The sequence below is a fragment of the Eurosta solidaginis genome, chromosome 4 (assembly GCF_040869045.1).
Source record: "Eurosta solidaginis isolate ZX-2024a chromosome 4, ASM4086904v1, whole genome shotgun sequence".
Classification (NCBI taxonomy): domain Eukaryota; kingdom Metazoa; phylum Arthropoda; class Insecta; order Diptera; family Tephritidae; genus Eurosta; species Eurosta solidaginis.
In genome coordinates this window covers 239,461,694-239,487,617 of record NC_090322.1, presented here as the reverse complement: position 1 = coordinate 239,487,617, position 25,924 = coordinate 239,461,694, and the positions used below count along the sequence as shown (strand labels likewise).

General features: G+C 32.3%; 1 protein-coding gene across 2 annotated transcripts; it reads right to left on the bottom strand.

Annotated features, from left to right (window-relative positions):
- Positions 1-556: 556 nt before the first annotated feature.
- On the bottom strand, positions 557-23,353 carry inc (BTB/POZ domain-containing protein inc). Of its 2 annotated transcripts, none has more exons than XM_067785228.1 (6): positions 22,065-23,353; positions 21,741-21,968; positions 18,529-18,714; positions 18,393-18,458; positions 18,135-18,325; positions 557-6,184 (listed from the first exon to the last, which is right to left on the bottom strand). In XM_067785228.1, exons 2-6 carry the CDS (start codon positions 21,921-21,923, stop codon positions 6,172-6,174), a joined length of 639 nt encoding a protein of 212 aa, XP_067641329.1. In that variant the 5' UTR covers positions 21,924-21,968; positions 22,065-23,353; the 3' UTR covers positions 557-6,171. The 2 variants fall into 2 exon arrangements, with proteins under 2 accessions (XP_067641329.1, XP_067641330.1); XM_067785229.1 differs by having other exon boundaries at positions 22,069-23,353.
- Positions 23,354-25,924: the final 2,571 nt, after the last annotated feature.

The window sequence follows — 25,924 nt, the reverse complement described above, 5'->3', positions numbered from 1 at the left end:
CGTACGGTCTAGTACCGGATCATATAGGATTCGTATACGGCTGTACATATCATTAACACTCCCATCAATTTTCAGGGAGTGTTTTTGCGTTTTAAGCAACAACAACATTATTTTTATTCAGCCTATTACTGTACATAGAGGGTTTTAACGTATCTATGTTACCTAGATGTGTACTCTCTACTTCGCCAGAGCAACGCAGAATATGTGAACCGGCATTTTATCATGCTGCTCACAAAAGCGACAGATCTATATCGGAGAGAATAATCTTACCCAGGTGATAGTGTAGATTACAGTGTTAGTATTAAAGTGAGAGTTCGTAGGTCCTCTATGCTTAGATTAATGAGTTTGGCTAATACTCTCGTTGGTGGGAGTATACACAATTTTGCCTCACTTTGTCTTGGGCATTCAATCCAGTCTTGTCTGAACTGCTTTGTTTCCCAGTTGCTTAAGGCTTCCTTAGTGTGTGCCTCCGCGAGCCCACAAAAGGGCTCTGGGCCACAGACTGACTTTTGTTTTATTTGATTTTTCTGAGAAAACCCACCAAAAAGTAAATAAATTCTTTATAATTTAATAGCTTTTTAATTTTTTATTTATAAAGTTAATTTCACAAATTAGTTGCTATTTCATTATAATACATACATAAATAATATGTTTATGGTCTTCAGTAAATTTTAAAAAATCCTTAATTTAATGCCTTTGGAGTGCAAATTTCATATATGAAATGAACCAGTTGAAGCTCCAACTGATTTGATTAACCCTTAAATGATTGCTAGTTTTCATAGTTTTCCACCTAGCTACGTTTTTGAGGTCTCATGTAGTGTCTTAACTAAAAGCATTTATATGAAAAAAAATTATATGCTTACACTTCACTACTTAGCATTCGTAAAAACATTTACGCATGGTGATGCTTGTTAAAACTTGCTTGCTAGAATGGAGCACATACTGTGGTGGCACATTGCGGCTCCGCCAAGCACCAGTTAAAGGTAAATTTTAAACGTTTTCAATAAATTTATTAATTTGTTTTAGAACCTTATGTTCTGTATAAGTATGTATGTATGTATGTGTCTTTGTATGTATATTATTTGCGTATACATATGTACACCTGCGAATAAAATAATAGCAGAAAAAATTATTTGCAAATTCTATCTCTGATTTCTCTTAATAAGCTATTTAAAAAAAAATATATTGTATTATATCAAAAACTATTTACACCAATTTCGAAAACGTTTTCGTAAAATTTGGAAAATACGAAAATTTTTTAAAAATCTGCAAAAATATTTCCAAATTTTTATTTCGAGTTTTGAACATCGTTTTAAGTATGCAGTTTTGGTATCCCATTCATTTTAGTCCAACAAAGTGCAAGATTGCTAAATTGGCATTGATATTTTAAGAAATTGTTTACGAAGCGTTATTTTCTTTATTCCGTACAAAGTGTGGTCTTTATTTTTTGTATAGAAGAAATCAAACTTGCACTTTGTCGGACTAAAATGAATTGTACTGCAAAACTTCATATTCAAACCGCTTTCTTTCGAAATTTTTTGGAAATTTGAAAAAAAATGCTGATTTCTAATAAATTTTAAAAACCTTTTCGAAATTTATTTACCGAGTTTTCGTTATGTAATGCATTAAGGTTTTTTTTACTTAGCGGAAATAACAAATAACTGCTATTATTTAACTCACATGTGTGCGTACTATGCATATTTTTAGGGTGCTTCAGTAAACAGTGTAAAATACGTTTTATTGATAACGTAACATATTAAATATTCACTTGAAATTTCTTACTAACGCAAAAAATTCTTAACGAAATTTAAATTTAAAGCATTAATAACATACAGCTGCGAGTATAAAAAATAATAAATGCAGATTTGCAAATTTTATTAGTTATTCTCTTTTTCTCTTTTTTATTTTTATTTAAAGGCTGATGCCTCTCGAAACTCGCAAGGATATACGACAATTTTTTTCTTACCAAGTGTGATTCAGAATTGCTTTCATATAAAAAATCCATTTTCTACGCTTTGTATTTGAAAAAAGTACCCTTTGTCAAAAAATGTTCCATAAAACAGCACGTTGGAAAATTTTCGATTATTTTCGAAATTCGAATTTGATTGGCATAGTGTATTTTAAACTCATTTAATATTTTTTTATATTAACAAAAAAGAAAATACCGATTTAAATTTGCTAATAACTTCTGCTTGTATTTTTTTCAACTTGCATTTTTAATATCATTTTATACAATAACTCACGTTCGCATACATTTTTATTAATTTTTCTTTAGTTTTCTTAATTTTGTTCTATACGTTGCAGTTATACTCTAATTTACGACTTTTATGCAACGCGGCTGAGCTCTACAAATTTTCTAAAAGCAACAACATTGAATCTTTTTCATGATGGTGTTGACAAACTACCGATGATGGCACGTCACCATCACAACTCGTTAGCTGATCTACGGGTATCATGTCTCTCATCTCTCTACTATCGAGCGCATCACCCTACTTATCTGCTCTCCCTCTAAACCAGAATGTCCTTGTTCGAAAACGTTTTCGAAATTGGGTTTTTAGCGTTTCGTAATATTATTGATTAGTTTTCATTTTAACTAACGAAAATTATTTAAAATTTTTAATGAATATTTTCAGGCACTTTTCGAATTATTTCGAAAACATTTCCGAAATAGAATTGCAAAGTATTTGTTACATAATTCATTGGGATTTTTGCTTTAATTAACGAAAATAATTTTAAAATTTTCAAGATTTGAAGGATTTTTTCGACTTTTCAAATTATTTCGAAAACATTTTCGAAATAGGTTTTAATAATATATTTGGTACACTTTGTACGAGCACTTTAAAACTTGCAGGAATAATTTGCTAAATTCTATGAAGATTTTTAAAAACTTCTTGAATTATTTCGAAATTGATTAACATAGTTTGCTTTATGCAATTCATTAGTTTTTTTCTGAGCTAACGAAAATGAAAAAAAATGAAAAAAGGGATTTCTAGTTTGGGACATTTTTCGACAATTTAATGGCATCAACAATGTCTAACCAAGCATTTTTTTTTTGTTTTAAATACTTTCTCTTATTTTGAAAATGTATATTAACTTTAGAACTAATTACAGACATTTGCATACAAAAAAGGTAAGCAAACTTCTTGTTCTTCCTGTTTTCCAAGCGTACGTACGCCTAGCGACCAGCATTGCCAAAAAATTGTAACTCCATAGCACGCGAAGTCGTATGCGTGCGTTTGAAAGATGGGTTAAATACATATGTAATTACGAGATGGACTCCATAGGCACGCACATAAACAAATGCAAATTCAAAGTTAAGTCCGAAAACGCATTCGAACGCATCAATGTAGCATATTTTCTACTTTAATGCGTTTTCATGTGTGTAGCAGCCAACTTCAATATTATTTTAATAGCAGCTTACGTCTTGCTGATTGTTTCTTTTAAGTATACAGAATTAATTTGCGGTAAAATTTTCCAACTTTGTAATTTATTATTATTAAAATATTTATTTGTTATGCAAATATGCCTATATCAATTTATTGCTTGTATTATTATTAGAAATTTACCAAATGAAACCGCGCGCAGTTTCGAACTCTCAAACGCAAGTAAATGCGTACTATGGAGGTGGCTTTTTCGTACGAAAAAGTTTAAAAACGCCTACGAACGCAAACGTCTACGCGTGCCTATGGAGTTTGGCTATAAAGCTTTTATGCTTAGTAGCTTGCATGCAGCCGATGCCTCGTGTGCAACTCTCCATGCATTGAGTTTGAATAAATCACATGACAACAGTTTTACAATTAATGCGCTTTTGAACATTGCCGACATACATGCATACAAGTTAGCTTATGCCAATTTCACACAGAGGCTTAATGAAATAATTAGTCAAGTTTTCCACATCAAAGCCCTAATTGAACTCAATCTTCCATACAAAATACAAATTTTTTAATTATCTCATTATTGCCTAATCGAGTGAAAAATCCAGTCGGTTTTGCTTGGTGCTTCGAATTTTATTGTCAATGTAACAAATGACAATCAAAAATAAATTATTTTCAATAATTTACTAAAAATAGGAAAATACGAGAAAAATTCAAAATTTAATTTTCGCTGCATTTGCTGCAAAAGATAATCACCCCTATTCTGCATTTCGATTACGTTACCGTTCTACGCTCCGCTTTAATCGAAGTTGGGTATTCTGCATTACGGCGGAATCGCCGTACAAAAAAAACAATAGAATATATTGCCGCCGTGTTATATTTTTTTGAGTGAAGTGCTTTCATAATTATAAGTGTGTTTTTGTTGTTCTTTTAGCCAATTCCCTGCCGTGGCCACCAAGTTTTGTTAAAACGGATTCCTGCACGAATATTGTTGACATTTTCTGAATTTTATGGATGCTAATTTCATTGCACTGGCCTAAAATACTTTTTAAAGATTTATTTATTCCTTCCGCAAGGATTGTTTACGTTTTCGCTTCACCTTCCTCTACTCCGGCAGCATGCTTTGGCATATAACTGGACCCAACGAACAGACACAAATTATAGCTGTATATTATAATGGAATCAATAGCCGCGGCATTATTTGTGGAGTTGGAAAGCAACGCATGCGAAAATCGCCAGGCGAGAATGGAAAGGCAAATATTGCGAGATTTGTGTAATCCATTTGAGATGAGTGACGAATTGTAAGAAATTGAACTTAAAAGTGGTAAAGTTTAATGAATTATTTAGGTTCAAAAAAAAACTTTCGACTTAATAAGGATGCTTTCAAGTATGTGTTAGATACTTTTGCAGGGCAAATACGTCCAAGGACTTCGACATCGACATGTTGTTTTTGACCTGGAAACATATAAAAAACAATCATCATCAAGCCTTTTACGTTTCTTAACAAGTTTTACTTACATTTTTGTTGAAATTCTGTTATAAATTAATAAAAAAATAAAAAGAAAATATTTTTCCGCCAACTAATTTGCAACTTAGAAAAATGGAACTACGATCTAAATGCAGAATACGCAAAATCGAACGATTCGAAGTTGGATCGAAAGAAATTGGAGCACAGAATACCAAATTTGCCAAATCGAAAAAATTCCAATCCAAGTCGAAATGCAGAATTGGGGTGAATATGGCCTTTTCGAAAATAAGCACATATTGGGTTAGGTGCAACATTTATGGGTAGTTGTGCATGCATTAATTTTGATTGTATTTATAGTTAAGAAGGAAACGTCTGCTTTCCATTATCCTATTTTTTGTAAAAACGAAATACATATTTTTTTGGAGCTGCTGACAGATGTTCGCTTAATGAAGCAGAAGGCCCTGTATGAAAACGGAAACTTAATTATTTCATTAAATATAATTGTGATTCCATTAAGTTTCTGTGCGAAAACGGTATTAAACTTAAAATTTTTTTCTTTTTCTTTTTATTCTAAATTCAGAACCTGTTTTTTTTTTTTATTCTTTCACAATTTTGTTACATTATATTTTTTTACTCACTTGTTTTTGTATTTTGTAGTATTAATGACAATTATGTTCAATAAAAACATTTTTACTTAAAAAACGGTTCGCGTTTGTGAAAAATCATAGAGTATAGCTTTTTTAATTATTACGTTTAAAAATAATTTCTCATTTATTTATATAATGTAAATATATAATATGTATTACATGTACATACATATGTATGCATATTAATGCCGTTGTATGCGTGTGTAACTACAGTGTATAAATGGTTAATTACGCATTGCTCTTATTATAATTTTTATTTGTATGTAAGTATGCAAAATCCAAACAAAATAAGGAAAATCAATAATTTTATTTTTTTTAAGTCAAACTTTTTTTTTGTTGTTATTGCTGTTTTGTTATGCCGAAAGTGTATTCGGTGACTTTTAACATGCCAATTGTGGTGACGTTGAAAGGCGAAAGCGGGCGGTGATTTGGTTGGGAATTGGTGGTGTGTTGGTGATGGGGGCTGTGGAGTTGACATAAACGGTGTTGATGAAAATAATGGTAATTATGATGTCGATAATTATGATGTTGATGATAAATGTGGTTGCTACTATAAGCTTTGTTGCGGCAGTAGCTTTACTACGCTAGTTAGCTCACTACGTAGTGATTTTACAGGGTGGTGTGGGGAGATGGCGGTGGTTGTGGTGAGATGGTGGCAGCGGTGTGGCGTTTCGCTTCTACTTTATATTCCGAGACTGCAATTAAAGAAAAAACAAAAAACAAAACGTTAAAAAACAATTAAAAGTATTTTTTTTTTTTTGATAATTAGGCAATTGAGTATTTTTTTAACTACTATCGTTACGGTAAAACTAAAGGTTATTTCTGTAAAAGGTTTAAGTTAAAGAAAATAACCAGCATATCTTTTTTTATTTAAACAGAAAATTTAGTGCTCTTCATATCACCAGCAACTTTTTACTAAGAATTACGAGGCCGGAAATCTTTTATAAAAAAGAAAAATATAGAAAAAAGCGATATTAAAAATTAAAAAATATAAAAAAATATAAAATATTAAAAAAATAAGAATTGAAAAACAAACGAAAATAAAAATATAAACACAAAAAAAAAGAAAAAAAATAATAAAGGTAAATTTAAAAAAAACCAGAACAGAGAGAAGAAATATTTAAAATAAATTAAAATGTTAAGAAGACTTTTTTAAAGGGAAAATTAGGAATACATTTTATTTTTCATGTTTTTTAAATAAAATAAAATTTCTTTAAATGACTTGAAACTCTCTGCTTAGAATAATATAATAAATAATAAAAAGGGACAGATTTGATAAAAAAAAATGTACATAATGAAAAAAAAATGTTTGGAAAGAAAGCAGAAAATTTTATTTTAATTAAGGAATACGAATAATAATACGCAATCATAAGAAAATAAAAATTTCGGGGAAAAACTATTTAACAACAAAAAAGAACTAAAAAAAAATTTTTATTAAATGAAAATTTTGGAATTAATTAAAATTGAATTTAATACTAGAATTAAAACTAATTTTTAAGTTAAAATTAAAGTTAAAATTAAATATTTAAGAATTCATAAGCTTAACACCGGTTAAGCTGAAATTAAGTTAAATTAAAGTTTAATTTAACTTAATTTAAATTAAATTAAACTTAAATTAAATTGAATATTTTCATTTATAATAATTGAATATTTTTGTTTATAATAATTGAATAATTCTATTTATAATAATTTAATATTTTTATTTCTAATAATTGAATATCCAATAATTAAATAATTAAATATTTGTAATTGAATATTCAATTATTATAAATCGGTCGTAAGCTCATGAATTCTTAAATATTAGGTAAAATTTGAACACACCATTAAACATACAAACATGCATCAAAATTAAAGTTAAAATTAAAATTAAATTCAAAATTAAAATTTAATTTAAAATTAAAATTTTAATTAAATTAAATTTAAATAAAAATTAAAATTAAATTTAGAATTTAAATCTAATACTAAAATCAAAATAAAAAATAAAATTAAAATTAAATTCAAAACTAAAATTTAAATGAAATTAAATTTAAATAAAAATTAAAATGAAATTTAGAATTTAAATCTAACATTAAACTCAAAATCAAAATAAAAAAATTTAAATTACAGTAAAAAAATTAAAATTGTAATTTAAATAACAATAAAAAATTCAATTAAAACTAAATTATAAATTACAGTTAAAATGAAGGCTAAAATTAAAGTAAAAATTATAACAGTTTAATTTAAAGCTAAAGTTAAAATTCAAGTTACATTTAAAATTAAAATTAAAAACAAAAAATATTTAAAAATTTTAAATAATAGTTTAAATTAAAATTAAATTTTAATTTTAATTTCAATGAAAACAAATTTTTTTTTTAAAAAGATGCACCAGAAATTAAAAACTTATATTGAATATAAAAAATAAAATATTTTTTCATTAAAAAAAAAAACAAAAATTATTGGAAAATATTAATAAAATGGGTGAAAGAAGATGTTAAGAAATCAAAACGAAACTCTACAAAACAATTTGGAAAAGAAAACTGAATTTGAACTAAAATAGCAAAAAAAATAGCACAAAATTTAAAAAATGCAGTAAAAACTTATCTTTTTAATCGGAAGGTAAACTAAGAAAAAACTGGAAATAAATAAAGAAAAGTTGAAAATTGGAAAAATGTTTCATTAAAAAAAAAGGTTTTTTACAATCGAATCATTGCTTGTTTTCGTCAATAAAAAATGTTCGGCTCGATTTTGTACGAAATTCGATTCGGTCCTAACAGAAGTTTTTTTTTTATTACTTTATGATCAACGATTATAAGTTGACTAGAGAATGTTAAAAATATGCAACTTCATGAGACAATTTTTTCAAATATTTTAGTAAAATTTGAGAAAAAATGCAAGGATTTTATCGCACATATTTTTTTCATATTTTGACTGATTACAGATTACATTTGTCTCATTTTCAGGTATTAAAACGACCTCAAGTTTTTAAGCTTTAAATGCATTTAAATTTTTGAGATAAAGGTCTAAAACAAAAAAAATTAAAAGTTCCTTTGTGAAAAAGGCTCTAAATAACATAGCAGTCGGCTGCGTGGTGTATTGCGGTTGCTTTTCTTCTCATCTACGGGTTTTAGGGAGCATATTTCAAAAGAAGGAATCCACTAATTTAAGGAGAAGCTTGGCCTTAAGCTGCTATTGTTGTTGTGTTTAATAGATGTAACCACTCAGAAATTGTCGTTGAAGTCTTCTAATGGGAGTCCAAGGAAACTACTAGTTTCAACAGAGTTGGGCCATAGGGATGTTGCTGTTAGAGGCGTGGGTTTCACATTACATTTAAGAAAGATTGTTGTTGTAATTGGGGACACATCGCATGAATGAAATATGTACATTATCTACGTATGTCGGGGTTGATTCTGGACAACTGAAAGTTTAACCTATTATAGGATTCCGAAAGAAGTTGTATCAGAGTGACCCATGTCTCTCTTGGTAGGCTTCTTTCTTTTCTGCAAGGGTTGAATATTGTATATTGTAGGACCTCTTTACGCTTATCAACAGGTGCGTAGGCAGGTGTCAGATTTTATCATAGTGCTTACGGAAATGTTTCCTTATACCTCTTGGAGGCGTGGCTTTAGTTAAAGCAGAAATTTGCTGAGGTGTTCAGGTTTGTGATTATCAGCAAAAAACCCATCTGTTCAGCATTTCATTATGCTCTTTTATATTGAGCTCTTTTACCTTAGAATGCAGACGATCTTCAGCGGTCATAAAAAAAACATCCCGTGGCAGTTCTGAGTGCAGCATTTTGGCAGGCCTGCAGCCTTTTCCAGTGTGTGTTGTTTGGGACAGGCGATGTACCTGGCGACGCGTGGCATATGAGCTGCCGGCCAATTGCTTTTTAAGTTGTTAGCAGCGTTTTCTTACCTTTTCCCCATTTTCTGCCGGCTGGCGACTTGATAATTTTGTTGCGGTTTTTTTGCTTTAAATAAAATTTCGGAGGCATGTGCCTGGGAGTTAAAAGTGTTAACGAACATTGCCCCTAAGATCTTTGGGTGACTGGCAGTCGGTAGCGTAATGTCATCAACATGAACTTCAAATATTTGTGTCATATGTTTCGTCCACGTCGTGAACAGCGTGGCAGTGGATTTGGACAGTGATGTTGTTGTTGTTGTAGCGATAAGGTTGCCCCCTGAAGGCTTTGGGGAGTGTTATCGATGTGATGGTCCTTTGCCGGATATAGATCCGGTACGCTCCGGTAACACAGTTCCATTAAGGTGCTAGCCCGGCCATCTCGGGAACGATTTATATGGCCATATTAAACCTTCAGGCCAACCTTCCCTCCCCACCCCCAAGTTCCATGAGTTCCATTGAAATTTGAGCAATTATATAAACAAAGGACAGTGATAGTCGCGCGGGGTGAAGCAAACAGAAAAACTGGGGAGATTGCTGTTTATTTTAGAAACTAATTCCTCTATTGAAGAGTCCTGTTGCCATTATCAGGCAGCCGTCGGCATAGGAAATGATAGTATCTCCTTCTTGTGGGGAAGGCAGGGGGCGAATCGTAACATACCATCACGGATCGAATACGATACGAAGGGAAGTTACATGATACGTCAGTTATATAAGTCAAAATCTCGATTTATTTTGGGTCAATTTCCCTTTTTGACGAAGGATTTCATTGAAAAGTTGAAAGCCTGCGGCAAATAGCTTACGCCCTCATCGGTGTGGTGGTTCAACATTGGCATGCCTGTGCCGTTTAGGACCATTGACTTGGAAGGCTTTACCTTTTTGATGGCTACTTTAACTTCTGCGGTGGTGATGGTAATGGTATTCGTGTTAAAGTGCTCGCCTGTTTTCACGACGCATTGCCTTGTCTACATTATTATTATATTACAAGTGCGAAGAATGAAGGATTCAGTGAAACCGGTGATGAAAAAATTAGTAAGTGAACCTAATAAAAACAAGTAAGGAAAGCTAAGTTCGGGTGTAACCGAACATTGCATACTCAGCTGAGAGTTTTGGAGACAAAATAATGGAAAATCGCCATGTAGGAAAATTAGCCTAGGGCAGATAACCCTGGAATGCGTTTGTATGACATGGGTATCAAATGGAAGGTATTAAAGAGTATTTTAAAAGAGAGTGGGACATAGTTCTACAGGTGGATGCCTTTTCGAGATATCGCCATAAAGGGGGACCAGGGGTGAATCTAGAATGTGTTTGTACGAAATGGGTATCAAATTAAAGGTATTAATGAGGGTTATTAAAGGGAGTGGCCCTTAGTTGTATATGTGAAGGCGTTTTCGCACAGTGTTCCTGCCATTATTCCAAGGGTTTTTGATTTCGCCCTGCAGAACTTTTTCATTTTCTTCTACTTAATATGGTAGGTGTCACACCCATTTTACAAAGTTTTTTCTAAAGTTATGTATACTTTGCGTCAAACAACCAATCCAATCACCATGTTTCATCCCCCTTTTTGTATTTGGTATAGAATTATGGCATTTTTTTCCATTTTTCGAAATTTTCGATATCGAAAAAGTGGGCGCGATAATAGTCGGATTTCGCCCTTTTTTATTACCAAGATAAAGTGAGTTCAGGTAAGTACGTGGACTAAGTTTAGTAAAGATATATCGATTTTTTTTTCAAGTTGTCGTGTTAACGGCCGAGCGGAAAGACAGACAGTCGACTGTGTATAAAAACTGGGCGTGGCTTCATCCGATTTCGCCTTTTCACAGAACACAGTTATCGTCATAGAAGCTATGCCCTTATCAAATTTCACAAGGATTGGTAAATTTTTGTTCGACTTATGGGATTAAAAGTATTCTAGACAAATTAAACGAAAAAGGGCGGAGCCACGCCCATTTTGAAATTTTCTTTTATTTTTGTATTTTGTTGCACCATATCATTACTGGAGTTGGATGTTGACATAATTTACTTATATACTACAAAGATATTCAATTTTTTGTTAAAATTAGACTTCAAAAAAAATTTTTTTTTTAAGTTGGCGTGTTCGTCATCCGATTTTGCTAAGTTTTATTTGGCACACATATAGTAATAGGAGTAACGTTCCTGCCAAATTTCATCACGGTATCTTCAACGACTGCCAAATTACAGCTTGCAAAACTTTTAAATTACCTTCTTTTGAAAGTGGGCGGTGCCACACCCATTGTCCAAATTTTCAAAGTTTGCTTTTCTGCGTCGAAAGGTCAACCCACCTACCAACTTTCATCGCTTTATCCGTCTTTGGTAATTAATTATCGCACTTTTTCGGTTTTTCGAAATTTTCGATATCGAAAAAGTGGGCGTGGTTATAGTCCGATTTCGTTTATATTAAATAGCGATCTGAGATGAGTGCCCAGGAACCTACATACCATCAATAAAGCCCAAAATTTACTCAAGTTATCGTGTTTACGGTCGGACGGACATGGCTAAATGGATTTCTTTTTTCGTCCAGATCATTTTGATATATAGAAGTCTATATCTATATATCTATCTCGATTAGTTTATGGCGTTACGGGGTACCGTTAAGCGAACAAAATTAATATACTCTGTGAGCTCTGCTCAGATGAGTATAAAAATGCAAACCAAGGAAAAAAGCATCCTTTTTTTTCCAATCCAATTTGGTAGCACACTTGCCAATCAATGTTTTTGTTGTTAAAACAAATTTTAACGTTGTAGGCATTATGAGTTTACGGCCTAGTTGTACTAATTTATTAATAGCATTTTTTTAATTATTGTGTTTGGTTATCCTAAATATGCATTACGAATTGTACGAATTGCAGACATATAATATTAGTTACATTTATTTATGTATATATTACATACATAAATACATTTTTATATACACATGTGGGCATGCGTTATGGTGAGTATATTATTTGGTTATTGTTTACCAAAGGCGCATGCATTTAATTATAACTAATTTAACTACTAATAATTCGTATATGTATGTATGTATTAAAATCGTATATGTGTATATATATATTTTTTTTTATGTGTATATATACATATATGTACGAAGGGAGATTTATACGTACATACTAGGCCTGTGAACTGCATCCGGATTTTTCAACTATCCGGATAAACCGGATATTCGAATAACCGGATAGCTAAGCAAAAAATCCGGCTATCCGGATTCACAAATCGGAAATCCGGATATCCGCTGTTCGGTTATCCGGATACGTAAACGGATATCAGAATTGAACGAAGCAAACATCGAAAATTTATTCACAAAATATGTTTGTAGATTATTAAATGAACGTGTCAAAAATTAAAAAGCTACAATTTTACAAACAAGTGAAAATAAGAACAGTGCCATTTGTTTATATTGTGAAAAACACTGTTAATTGATTTAACTGCCCCACGAATTTATTGTTATTAATGTTAAATAAACATATATGGTACATCAATTTGTTGCTTTCACTGGATATCCAAAAATACGTTTATTAACCGGATCTTCATAAATCCGGATATCCGGATAGTTTCAAAAACGAATATTAACCGGATATCCATGCCGTCCGGATTGTATCCGTGTCAACGGATATCCGGATGGCTATCCGGATATTCGAATATGCAGATAGTCCCACCCCAGTACATACATACATATGTATATTATTTCACTATATCTATAAATTTAAATTCTACTGAGTTTAATTGTGCGTTCTACTTTCATTTACTTATTTCCTATATCTGCGTCACAGTTTTTGTTATTTATACACTGCCGGTTGATAACTCTTTCCGTAATCTTAATAAGTGAAGTGCATCGGTGGCCAAAGTATACATTTAAATATCTTGTTTTTTTTTTTAATATATTTTCCGTCACCTCGCCTGCGCGTACTACACTATCTCTTCTCGCTTTTTTCTTCCTCGTTCGATTTGCCTGTCTCTCTCTCTATCTCTCCCTATATCTCTTTCCATTTCACTCTCCCGCTTTTTACGTCTCTTTCTTCATCTACTTTTACCTCGCTTTCCATCTACCTCTCTCTCTCTTTATCTTCCCGTCCATCTCTTTCCTTTTCATTTTCTCTCTTTCTTCATCCACCTTTACCTCACTCCCATCTACCTCTTACACTTTAACCTAATATAAACGCACTCAAGTCATTTTCTGTCAAAAATGTCTCATGCACATACTGCGTGAAAACCTAACTCCATTTCCAATTTTTGTTCTGCGTGACATTTAGATTTGACGATTACTGCCAGCTGACGTTTAATTTTTATTTTACTTTATGTCACTTAAAATTTCAATTTTCTCTTTTTATTTTCTTTGTTAAATTGTTAACCAAACTTATAAAATTTGAACCTGTCAATATTTTTACAAATAAATTTAACAGATATGACAGCTCAGTTACGCACGCACGCATGCTTATTTCGGTTAGGGCAAAAAACGCCGGTTGTTTGCATGCGCTAATAAAAACGCAGTGCGGTTTTATTAGGTTGAAGTATCTACCTCTTTCTCTCTCTCCGCCCCTCTCTCTGTCTATCTCTCTCTGCCAACGCTTATATCTTAATCTCTTTCTCAATCTACCTGTCTCACTCTCCGCCTCTATCTCTATCTACGTCTCTCTCTATCTACCTCTCTCTCTCTATAAACATTTCTCTTTCCCTGAATATTCATTAGGGTGTCTCACCAAAACAAAAAAATGTTCATATGCTAAGTATACAATTGAGCAATACAATACAGCAAACACTCGCAAATTTTGTTATGCTGTATCGAATATTTGTGTATAAGGCGGTTGATTTTGGATAATATACATACATACATTTATAACTCGAATATTTTGTTGTTCTAATTTGATTCCGTATATATTATTAGTTTTCCCTATTTAATTACAATAAAGCCCACCATTAAATAAGTGATTGCAATTCAATACAAAGTGATTTTTTAAGAAGTTGTAACAAAGATATTTCATTCACACCGCTAATCTTACCTCTCTGAAGTTGGCAAGACAACTTTTACGTGGAAAAAAATTACATATTGGGAAAATTGCCGTGAATTTGCCGTAATTTATCCGTGAAACAAAAAATTTGCCGCGGCCATATTTTAGAAATACTTCACATGAAGTTAGCGTGCCACCCTCAGAAAACCACCTTAGAGACCACTGGGAAAATAATTCTCGCACACGAATTTGCCGTAAATTTGCCGTAGATAAGTGGCATATTTTATAATTTCGAAAAAAAAATTTACTTTTTTTATGGTGCACAGCCAACTTCACGTGAATTTAGCGTGCCACTTTTCGAAAACCACCTTAGCGACCAGCTAGAAAAATAATTATTGCACACGAATTTGCCGTAAATTTGCCGTAGATAAGCGGCGTATTTTATAATTTCGAAAAAAAAAATAACTTTTTTTATGGTGCACCGCCAACTTCACGTGAAGTGCCGTAAATTTGCCGTAGGTAAGTGGCGTATTTTATAATTTCGAAAAAAAATTTACTTTTTTTATGGTGCACCGCCAACTTCACGTGAAGTTAGCGTGCCACTTTTCGAAAACCACCTTAGAGACCAGCTGGGAAAATAATTCTCGCACACGAATTTGCCGTAAATTTGCCGTAGATAAGTGGCATATTTTATAATATCGAAAAAAAAAAAATTTACTTTTTTATGGTGCATCGCCAATTTCACGTGAAGTTAGCGTGCCACCCTGTATTTTCTTAAAGATGGCCGCGGCAATTTTTTTTTTTTTTTCACGGATAAATTACAGCAAATTCTAACCACCTTAGAGACCAGCTAGAAAAATAATTATTGCACACAAATTTGGCGTAAATTTGCCGTAGATAAGTGGCGTATTTTATAATTTCGAAAAAAAATAAACTTTTTTTATGGTGCACCGCCAACTTCACGTGAAGTTAGCGTGCCACTTTTCGAAAACCACCTTAGCGACCAGCTGGGAAAATAATTTTCGCACACCAATTTGCCGTAAATTTGCCGTAGATAAGTGGCATATTTTATAATTTCGAAAAAAAAAAATTTACTTTTTTATGGTGCACCGCCAACTTCACGTGAAGTTAGCGTGCCACTTTTCGAAAACCACCTTAGCGACCAGCTAGAAAAATAATTATTGCACACGAATTTGCCGTAAATTTGCCGTAGATAAGCGGCGTATTTTATAATTTCGAAAAAAAATTAACTTTTTTTATGGTGCACCGCCAACTTCACGTGAAGTTAGCGTGCCACTTTTCGAAAACCACCTTAGCGACCAGCTAGAAAAATAATTATTGCACACGAATTTGCCGTAAATTTGCCGCAGATAAGCGGCGTATTTTATAATTTCGAAAATAAATTAACTTTTTTTATGGTGCACCGCCAACTTCACGTGAAGTGCCGTAAATTTGCCGTAGATAAGTGGCGTATTTATTAATTTCGAAAAAAAATTTACTTTTTTTATGGTGCACCCCCAACTTCACGTGAAGATAGCTTGCCACTTTTCGAAAACCACCATAGAGACCAGCTGGGAAAATAATTCTCGCACACGAATTTGCCGTAAATTTGCCGTAGATAAGTGGCATATTTTATAATTTCGAAAAAAAAAAATTTACTTTTTTATGGTGCACCGCCAACTTCACGTGAAGTTAGCGTGCCACTTTTCGAAAACCACCTTAGAGACCAGCTAGAAAAATAATTATTGCACACGAATTTGCCGTAAATTTGCCGTAGATAAGATGCGTATTTTATAATTTCGAAAAAAAAATAAACTTTTTTTATGGTGCACCGCCAACTTCACGTGAAATTGGCGTGCCACTTTTCGAAAACCACCTTAGCGACCAGCTAGAAAAATAATTATTGCACACGAATTTGCCGTAGATAAGTGGCATATTTTATAAATTCCAAAAAAAAAATATTTTACTTTTTTTTATGGTGCACCGCCAACTTCACGTGAAGTTAGCATGCCACCTTTCGAAAATCACCTTAGACACCAGTTGGCGGTGCACCATAAAAAATTAAATTTTTTTTTTACAGCAAATTCACAGCAATTTTCCCATTAGTTAATTTTTTCCCACTTAAAAGTTGTCTTGCCGCTTCAGAGAGGTGCTAATCTTGGTGGGGTGGGGAACTCTATGCATGGTGACATTTAACGTTTCATAAATGTAATTACTTATTAATAGTTAAGTTTATTTATTTGTGCGGGTAATAAACAATAGAGTTTCAGTCCACTCGTTTAGTACATTAAAAGCATTGATAACAATATACAATTACTAAGGCTACTACACTACTCTATCATCCTGTTATATGCATTATCATTTGATTATATGAATTTATGAATGCATTGTTTGCTACAACGATTTTTTTAATCTCTATTAAGCGTGCTCCAAAAAATTTTTGTTTATAATACGACTGGGACAAATAAAATAAATAAATGTAAGGCGCCATAACCTCCGAAGAGATTTAAGGCCGAGCTTCTCTTCCAATTTACGTCATGCTCCTCTTATTTTTTCCTACAACTGGGACAAGAGTTAACTAATATTCAAGCATCGATGGGAATTATACTTTATTGAATTATTTAGATTCTTAAATGGATGCAAACTTGTATGTTTCGAACAGTCGAAGAAGTATTCCATTGTATACATAATCACTTTAAAATTTACTGAACAAGTATCAACTGAAAAAGGAAACGGAAATTAGTCGCATTTGTTAAATTTTGTTAGCATGTTTCATCTACCACACCAAATATCCTGGTTTCACTTCCCGGGCAAAACAACATTAAAAACTTCAAAAAAAAGTTGTTTCAGTTAGAAAGCTATTCATTCGCAAAGAAAAAGGAACTTCGTAAAAACAAAATCTACACAAGACACGAATTAATACAGACAGAATATCTCAAATTGTTGTTAGTGTAAAAATGAGATAAACAGCAGGATAGTCGTGGTGCAAAATGATACCATCGCAATACGCCAGTAAATGTTCCTTTCTATTCAAGTAAAAATAAGAAAAAAGTTTTTCTAAGCGAGTGTATTTCTGCGCTGAAAAGCTTCTCAGTGAAAACTCATCTGCCTTGCAGATGCCATTCGAAGTCGTCGCAAAACATATAGATCCCGTGCCGTCAGCTTGTAGGAAAAATTAAAAGCAGCACAATGCAAGTTGGAAGAGAAGCTCGACCTAAAATCTCTTCGGAGATGATCGCGCCCTGCAAATATTTATTTTATTAAATGTTTGCAAACTTATGATGCTCAATTAAACCAGTATAATGCCATTTTATTCAGGTGTTCCATTATAATAATTTAAATACAAATACAAATGTATTTCCAGTCGTATGTCATTCATAAACAAAACCAAACTTTGCTTTATCGAAATTATTATTATTATTTTTTTTTTTCAAATGCAAATGTATAACAGCAGAGTGTAAGCTTACACATCTGGACTATATACGCATCTATGTGCATATGTATATTTATAAATAAGTGTAAATACAAAAACCTAGCGATATACATACATACTATGAAAAGTAGCTGTACAAAGTTACTTTTGTGTCTTATTAATACTATTTAACTTACTTGAATACATTTTGTTGCATTATGATAATAATATAAAACTTAAATTATTACTTCTTTAACTATCAAATATCACGCAAATAATTGCATATAAAAAATATTTAATACGCGTATATATATTTAAATATATAATTACATAAATAAATGTATATACGCTTGTAGTGATGAGAGTTATTGATTAGGCTGTACGTATTCTTACATTCTAGAACCCTTCTGCTGTAGCACTTTAGCACGATCATTTAGCTCCAACTCACGGCCCGTCGATGAGCCACATTCCTTAGAGACTACGCATAAAAATTCATTATTTTCAAATGGTCCATAGTTGGAATATTGCATGCCAACACTAATTAATTGCTCAAAATGCCAACCATCCGATAACGTTGAGATCATCTATATAAAATGGAATAATTGGTAAAATCATGATTTAATAAGTCTTTTTCTTTTTTGTGTACTTTACCTGTGTTAATTCTTGTTCACGACACTGGAGTACACGGTAAACACGTTTCTTATCGGCGTGTGGTCGCTAAAGTAAATTAGAGAAATACAGTTACTTTTTCTTGCAATTTCTTACTTATATTTATATGAAAACTCACCTGATCCCTATGATTAATGCATTCTTTGAGTAAAGCTATGAGCTGTGTAACATTGTAAAATTCAGCCTCTTCTAGAACGCCCTCTTCGGAGACGCCATCTAAAACAAGTTTACCGTGTCGCAAATAGTTCAGTACGGGCGCAAAATATTTTGGATCTCTATCAATCAGGTAGGCACCTGTTTCATCCTGCAAATAAAATAGTTATAAATAGGCTTTACATTTCTGAATTTCAAGTAGCCAACGATATTCTAAGACAATCTGTCAACCGATTTGTCTATGCATGAATGCATTTGGCATAAAAAAGGTTAAATTAACCGAATTTATCAGTGAGGACAAAATTTACATTATTATGTTAAACGATTTGCCTGATTTAGGTCTACAGTAGCGGGTATATCACCTTATTATAGCTAAAACAGCCAGATCATAACACTATTTAAGTTTTTATGATTTGACTTTGATCTAAATAAAAATTGAGTACATATGCGTTTGTGCATGTGCAGGTATTTAACCCACCCTCGTTTATTTATACCCCAAAAAATAAACTGTATTAACTCAAAGCACAACACAAAGCTATGAGCATAGTGGGAATGCACTACAAGAAATGGTGTGGGCGGTTATGAAAAAAGGGGAATACTAGCGCTGCGTTTTTTATTTTATAAAGTTTCACCTTTCTTTTTATATATATATATATTCCCCCCCCCCCCCTATTTTTCTCCTTTTTATTTATTTTTTATTTTATTTTTTTATTATTTCCTATTAATTTTTTTATCTTTTAATTGTAATATTTTTATTATTTTATTTTTAATGTTTTTTTTTTATTTTTAATGGTTTTTTTATTCATTTTTTTTTTTTATTATTTTTTTATAAGGATTTTACAATTTGTGAAGTTTTACTCTCTGATGGGTTTGCACAAAACAATATACTCAATACTTTTGACTAGGTATTATTTTGCGGCTGACACTGTTCATTATATGTCAGAGTAAACCATCTGGATTTGGATTCCGAAGGCCTTGGGGAGTGTTATCGATTTGATGGTCCTTTGCCGAATGCAGATCCGGTACGTTCCGGTACCAAGCCCGACCATCTCGGGAACGATTTGTTATGACCACATGCGCCCTCTAGGCCAACCCGCGCTCCCACTCCCTAGATCCATGAGAAGTTCTGGGTCGCCAGAGCCTCGGATGTTAATGAAACAGGATTCTTCACGGATAGGCGAGGTTGACATGCTATTTCTACATTCAATTTGCCCTACCTATCTATTCCCAATGAGATATATTTTGAGAAATATTATTATCGTAAAACATACATTGTAAACTCTTAATTGGTTTCATTCAAGGGTGGTGAAAATGGGCTTAAAGCGAGGCAACTTATAGGGGTACATAAAAAGATGCCTCTCTTAATGCATATTACACTAATTTTGAGGACGTTTCTGTTTCAGCTCACGCTGCACGGGGCGAAAAATGTCTATTCTAGCAGTTGGTTGTTGTTGTTTTTGTAATATTTGAATATTTCGGTTAATATTTGGAACGAAGCTTTAACGAAGTCAATTAAAACCCTTCGTGTTCAATAACAAAATCAATGATGAGCAGCTATTTATTTTAATTTATTTATTTAATAATTTTTTTTAATATGAACCAAGCCTTGCGTAAGGTGTAAATTTTTTGGTGTGTGCTTCGGATATATATACGTACATATGTATATCCTCAGAATAGGTTTCTGTAGGTCAGGGGCGCATCCAAAAATAAAATTTGGGGGCTTTAGACTAAACACTTTTTTATTTGGCGTTCCCGTTGCGCTGTCTGTGGATTGAGAAAATTCCCAACAGGCATTTCTGTAAATGTATTTAAAAGTAACTTAAAGTAAACTTGCTGTGTTAAACGATATATAAGCGTCTTCAATATTAAATATATTTTAATGTTTGTCAGAAAACATTTCGTAAGCGTTGAGGGTAAATGTTTATATATATTTTAACTGTGAAAGTAAATTGTAAAATACGAAAAGTTTCTTTGTCAACTTTTTTCAACTTGCAAAATTTTTAAATTATTTACATAAACGTTTGTATATGAAAGAGAATGGCTTCATTTAAAACGCTTCCTGAATTCTCCAAGAATGCGTTAGAATTGCAGCTAAACTTGATGTAATGTATGAATAAACGTAAGAAAATTATATATGCGTACACATGTATTATACGTATAAATTATTGAAATAATTGATTTTTTAACACTTTTTACTTATGTATAAGAACCTTTTGTTATTTGTCTGTAAGATGATTGTAAATCAAGTACTGAATAAAGAGTAAAGAAAGAAATAAAAGCTATCGTTTAATAAAGCATTAGAAAAATATTTATAAAAAGCTTTATTTTAGCAATTTTTATAAGCTTAAAAGCAAGGAGCCGTTTCGATTATTTGACGCTTATTTCTAAACAATTTATAAACAAAAATCAAGGTTTTGTAAGCCTGTTTTTTTTTTCGAGAAAACTTACAAACTTACATTACGTTTACTTTGCTTGTTGGATTGTAATCCAGACGTGTGTTCAAAGTCAGCTGTGTGCGCAACGCAAACGCCAAAACGACGCAAAAGCCGAATGTGTACTGGATTTAAAAAAAACTACCAAATTTATATGTTATTTTACACACATATGTGTTATTGTATATACATTAGACAGGTTATCGCCAACGTTTTTACAACATTTTTTTTTTTAAACAAATATATTTTGGGTTTTGGGGAGGGTTTTGGTCGAAAAATTGACCATTTCGCCATTTTTTTTTTTCGCAGGCTCGAAAATTATTTTTTGGGTATGTGTAGTGGAACTTTTTTCCTGAGCCCAAATCCTATCGAAAATCGATGGCGCGATATCGGTTAATTTTCGTCCATAAAAATCGACCCAGTTTAATATACATACATACTCTTTTTAAAGTCATTATTGCTGTTTTTTTGCCTGCCAACTGGCAATTAGAAAACACGACATAACAAAATATATATGTACGTATTATTTAAATTTCTTTTACTCAAATAATGACCAGGAGTTTTTATAAGGGGTTTTAACCCACAAAAAACACCCTGGCTGGTCGCCTGCTGTAGGTAGTGTGCAATTATTTTGATTTTAATTTGCATCTGGTAGAAAACAATTTTTAAACAAAACGCCAAAAAACTTATGTAAATTAATACTACCATAATTAATAAACTTCCGTATATTCATTTTCATTCTTACCCGATCGGATATTAAATCACAGTCCTCTTGTATTAAACGTGATAAAAACGAATTTGGGTCACGGGAGAGCGTCGTCTTTGTTGTTAGGAAATATGTGCCACCTACATTTAGCTTCACCCACTGGTCTGTGCCCTGCTTTTTAAGCATTGGACTTTTCCGTGAATTTATGTTTATTGTTGTCATATTTATATATGTATGTATGCACTTTAGTTTAAGAAAAAATGTTATCTGCAAGAAATTTGAATAAAAATGAGTTAGAAATATAAAAAAAACTATAAGTGTGTGTGTATGTGCGTCGAACTCGGTGCAAGCTTTTGTACTTACTCACTTCCTTAGCAGGATTGGTTAGCTCCCGTACAATCCAATTGTGTGCAGAGACTTCGCCCTAGCTGCAAACACTATAACTGTTAACCTTCAGCAATTTATGGAATGTACGTTCCTTTTCCTTGTTTTTACTTGCAAATGGTTCAAATTAAGCAGACAATGGTGCACTTTATGCTGCACTTATCTGCAATTTACTTTCACTTCTTTTTTTTTTTTTTTTTTTTTTTGGGATTTGATTGCATGGAGGAGGACCTTCTTATATTTGAAAGTCCCAGTTCCAGGTTATTGTCCAATGCATAAAATGATTAATTTCTGGATTAACTTTCCATAGTATGTAAGTAATTTAGGCTCCACTAATACACAATGGTAATACCAACTGGCCAGAACCATGTGTAGTAGCTTGCTATTTGTATTTAATTATGTGCTTTGTTAACTGGTTTTTTCATGGCACCACGCCAGGTTATTTTCAAATTATAGTTATATGTATGTTTGATTATTTATAAAATTTGTGTTTATGTCCAATTTAATTTGGTAAAGGTCTTTAATTTGTTGATATTTTCCAAATCTTCATATCACAATAGTTTCAATTTTTGTTAATTTTCAGTTTGAGTTGGTATTTTTGTCCACTTTCTTTGTTTAAATATCACTTTTTGGTTGTATGATTCAAATCCAATTTGTCTAATCCGGTAAGTTTTATCTCGATTCCACCAGTCCATTCCATTGTTGTTTTTGTCCAATTTTGGTAATTATTTTTCGTTTATTTAATTTGTGTATTTTTTAAGTTTTAATTTAATATATACAGATTCCCCAGTCCATTCCATTGTTGTTTTTGTCCAATTTTGGTAATTTTCGTCTTTTCCGTTATTATATTTTATATTTATTCAGGTTATGTGTACATGACTGTACATTTTAGTTACTCCGTTAAATTGTCCCGTTTATTTCCGAGAATTTTATTTCCATTGTATGTATGTAAAAACATTAATTTTCAGTGGCTTGTTGCCAAGTGTCTTCAATGATTTTCCCGTTACGACAGATTTACGTAAATCGAGTTGGTATTATGTGGCCCACGCCAGGTTATCAATTTCATTTGTTATTTATATGCACAATTTGCATATTTTTACAATACAGCGCACAATTTGTAAGTATTTTTAATTAATATTGTCTTTTCGATTCCCGCACTATCCGCCATTTTATTCTCAAACCGCGTGAGTAAAGCCCCTTGATAGCACGCGGTTGAGTTGTGGGGAAAACCGAACTTGACGCGACGACGTCAGAAAACGAAGTGACTTTCACTTCTAATTCTTCCAATATAGCTATGCTAGCAGATAAAACTTGGCCAATCCTTTATTTACAGCTCGTTTCTTTGCTTAACTTTTTCAGTACAAACTTGTCACTTTTCACAACTCCGGAAGTGCTCACACTTTAGATTTGAGTATCAGTTATGCTTATATTTTTCTTTAAATTATATATAATTGCCAATATCATGCTTTTATTTCTATTTTTAATTTTTCCCAGATTTATTTATCTTCTTTACTTTTATGACTTGTATACGCTTTTGTGGAGTTCATTCTCCAACCTGGTTCATCCATTCAACCATGTTACCGATAGCTTCATTCGATAAACTTTTTTGCAGAATAGCACATTTTAGGGTGTTATCAGATAAAATGAAGTTCAATGTTCACAATTATTTTCTTGACGGATAGCTGCCGGAAATTATCTATATATACAACGTACAACGAAAGAGGATAAATTATGATAAGAGAAGACACTCGTTACTCGCAGCCATTTGCTCGATGCTTTTTAAGAGGTAGTCACTTTTTTTTTTTTTTGGGCGAAATGTGCATAAAATGTCTTATATACATTTTCGTGGGGCATCTGTGCTTATTTTTCGACTGTATTTAATTAATTAATTAATTATCTTTAGAAAGAGCACAGTTACACAAGGTGCCTACAGATGGATAAATGCGAGACAATTCAAAAATGTTCCTCTTAGAAAACATTCGACATCAATTTTTTGATTTCCAGCGAGTTACTCGCCACTCGTCGCAAACTGGAGGCACTTATATCATAATTTATCCTCTTTGGTACAACTAACAGTCATATTCTGCGTTTCACTCAGTCATAACTATTATAGACAAATTTTAGCTCGTCCAATAATTTTAATGATGTGTCTGAGCTTTATAAAAGTGTGAGATACTTTCTTTTTGGCTTTGACTGTAAAGATTTATCGTAGGCCGTTTTCTCGACTAATCGTTCACTTACATCTGTCCTATCTCTAGGAATTAGATCATATGTGACCCGGCCTATGGAAAGTTCGCGTATGACTAAAAAAACAGTTGTTAACAGCTGTTTCTCGCATTTTCTTTTTTGAGTCAAGCCACCTTTTCCTAGGCCGGATCACATATATTAAATTTATCTCGTTAATGCTTTTTTATTTCGTGTTTTCATCTAGGGATGGCAATCTGAAACTCACTTAAGGCGTATACCTTGGCATCTCTACAATATTCCTATTCATATATATTAAGTCAATAGGGCTAATTACATGCTACAACGGTTTTCATGATTGGTTGTCGCGCTGAACTGTCGCCCCGAAAATAACGACCCTTATAAGAATATGTGTAAAAATAATATGACAGATGTGGCACCCACAAATCACACAAAGAAGACTGCGCATTTCGCATGTGAACAAAAGATCAGCTGTTTTTTTTATGGGCAATTCATACGTCATTTTCCTTTGGTTCTTGTTTTTTTCTCTTTCTTTCATTCGCTCAAGCAGTCAACTGTGGCGTATATGCGCAGAACGAAACAACTTTGAACTCCTGAATGCGCAATCTGGGTAGCTGATTTATGTAATTAGCCCTAATGGCCATTGTGAATCAAAGAGATGGTATTTTTTCTATGAAAAACAATCAGCATCTCTAAAATTTCTTCTTAATCGAAAGGAGAAATGTATGTGGGAAATCTTCCTATTTAATTAACAATTAGGAGTTAAGTAAGAAAATTAAGGTAATCTCGTTGTATGTAAACTAAATCCTTCGGACTAGACTTACAAATTAACTTTAAACTAACAAACACGTTAATTCATGGATCAGATAAATTTCTTCCATAGTGAGACCTAGTTTACATATAATACTAGGTTCAAACACACACCAAATTGGCAATTTATACTATTTCGGCAATTTATTACGCAATTTATCATATAATAAATTGTAATAATAAATTGCCAATTTAAAAAAAATTGCGTAATAAATTGTTTCAAACTGCAAATACAACCTTGTAAAGTGTGTTTATTGAGTAGATTTCAACGTCAGTTGCGCATGGCTGAACTATATGGTTGGCTCATCTCATCAGCTGATTTTATGTCTTTCATTTCACTGGAGTAGGGATTGTCAAAAGAAGATGGCAAACTCAAAATGAAACCAAAACATTGAACACATTTTCTTACAACACACAAAAATTTCAAAGTTTTATGTTTTCATTTCATTCGCCTAATACCAACACGCACATTTTGACAGTCTGAACAAAGGTATGTTCTTGCTGTAGAGATGAGCCAACCAGCTATCAAATTACTATTGTGTAAGCTAAATCGAGTTGTATGAACAGCACTCAATTCAAATCGAAATTTCCTCAATTTATTTTTCTGTTTGAACATAGTATAAGATTATCTTCATTTTTGTACTTAACTCCTAATCGTTAATTACATAACTAGATTTCCCATATAAAATTGTTCCCTTGGTTAATATGAACAGGGGCCACCTGAAATCAACTGGTTGGTACTTTTTAATATGATTTGACACTTGAACCTCCGACGCAGTATGATTTATACGTCAGTTCATCGATTTACAAAAACAAAGAACATG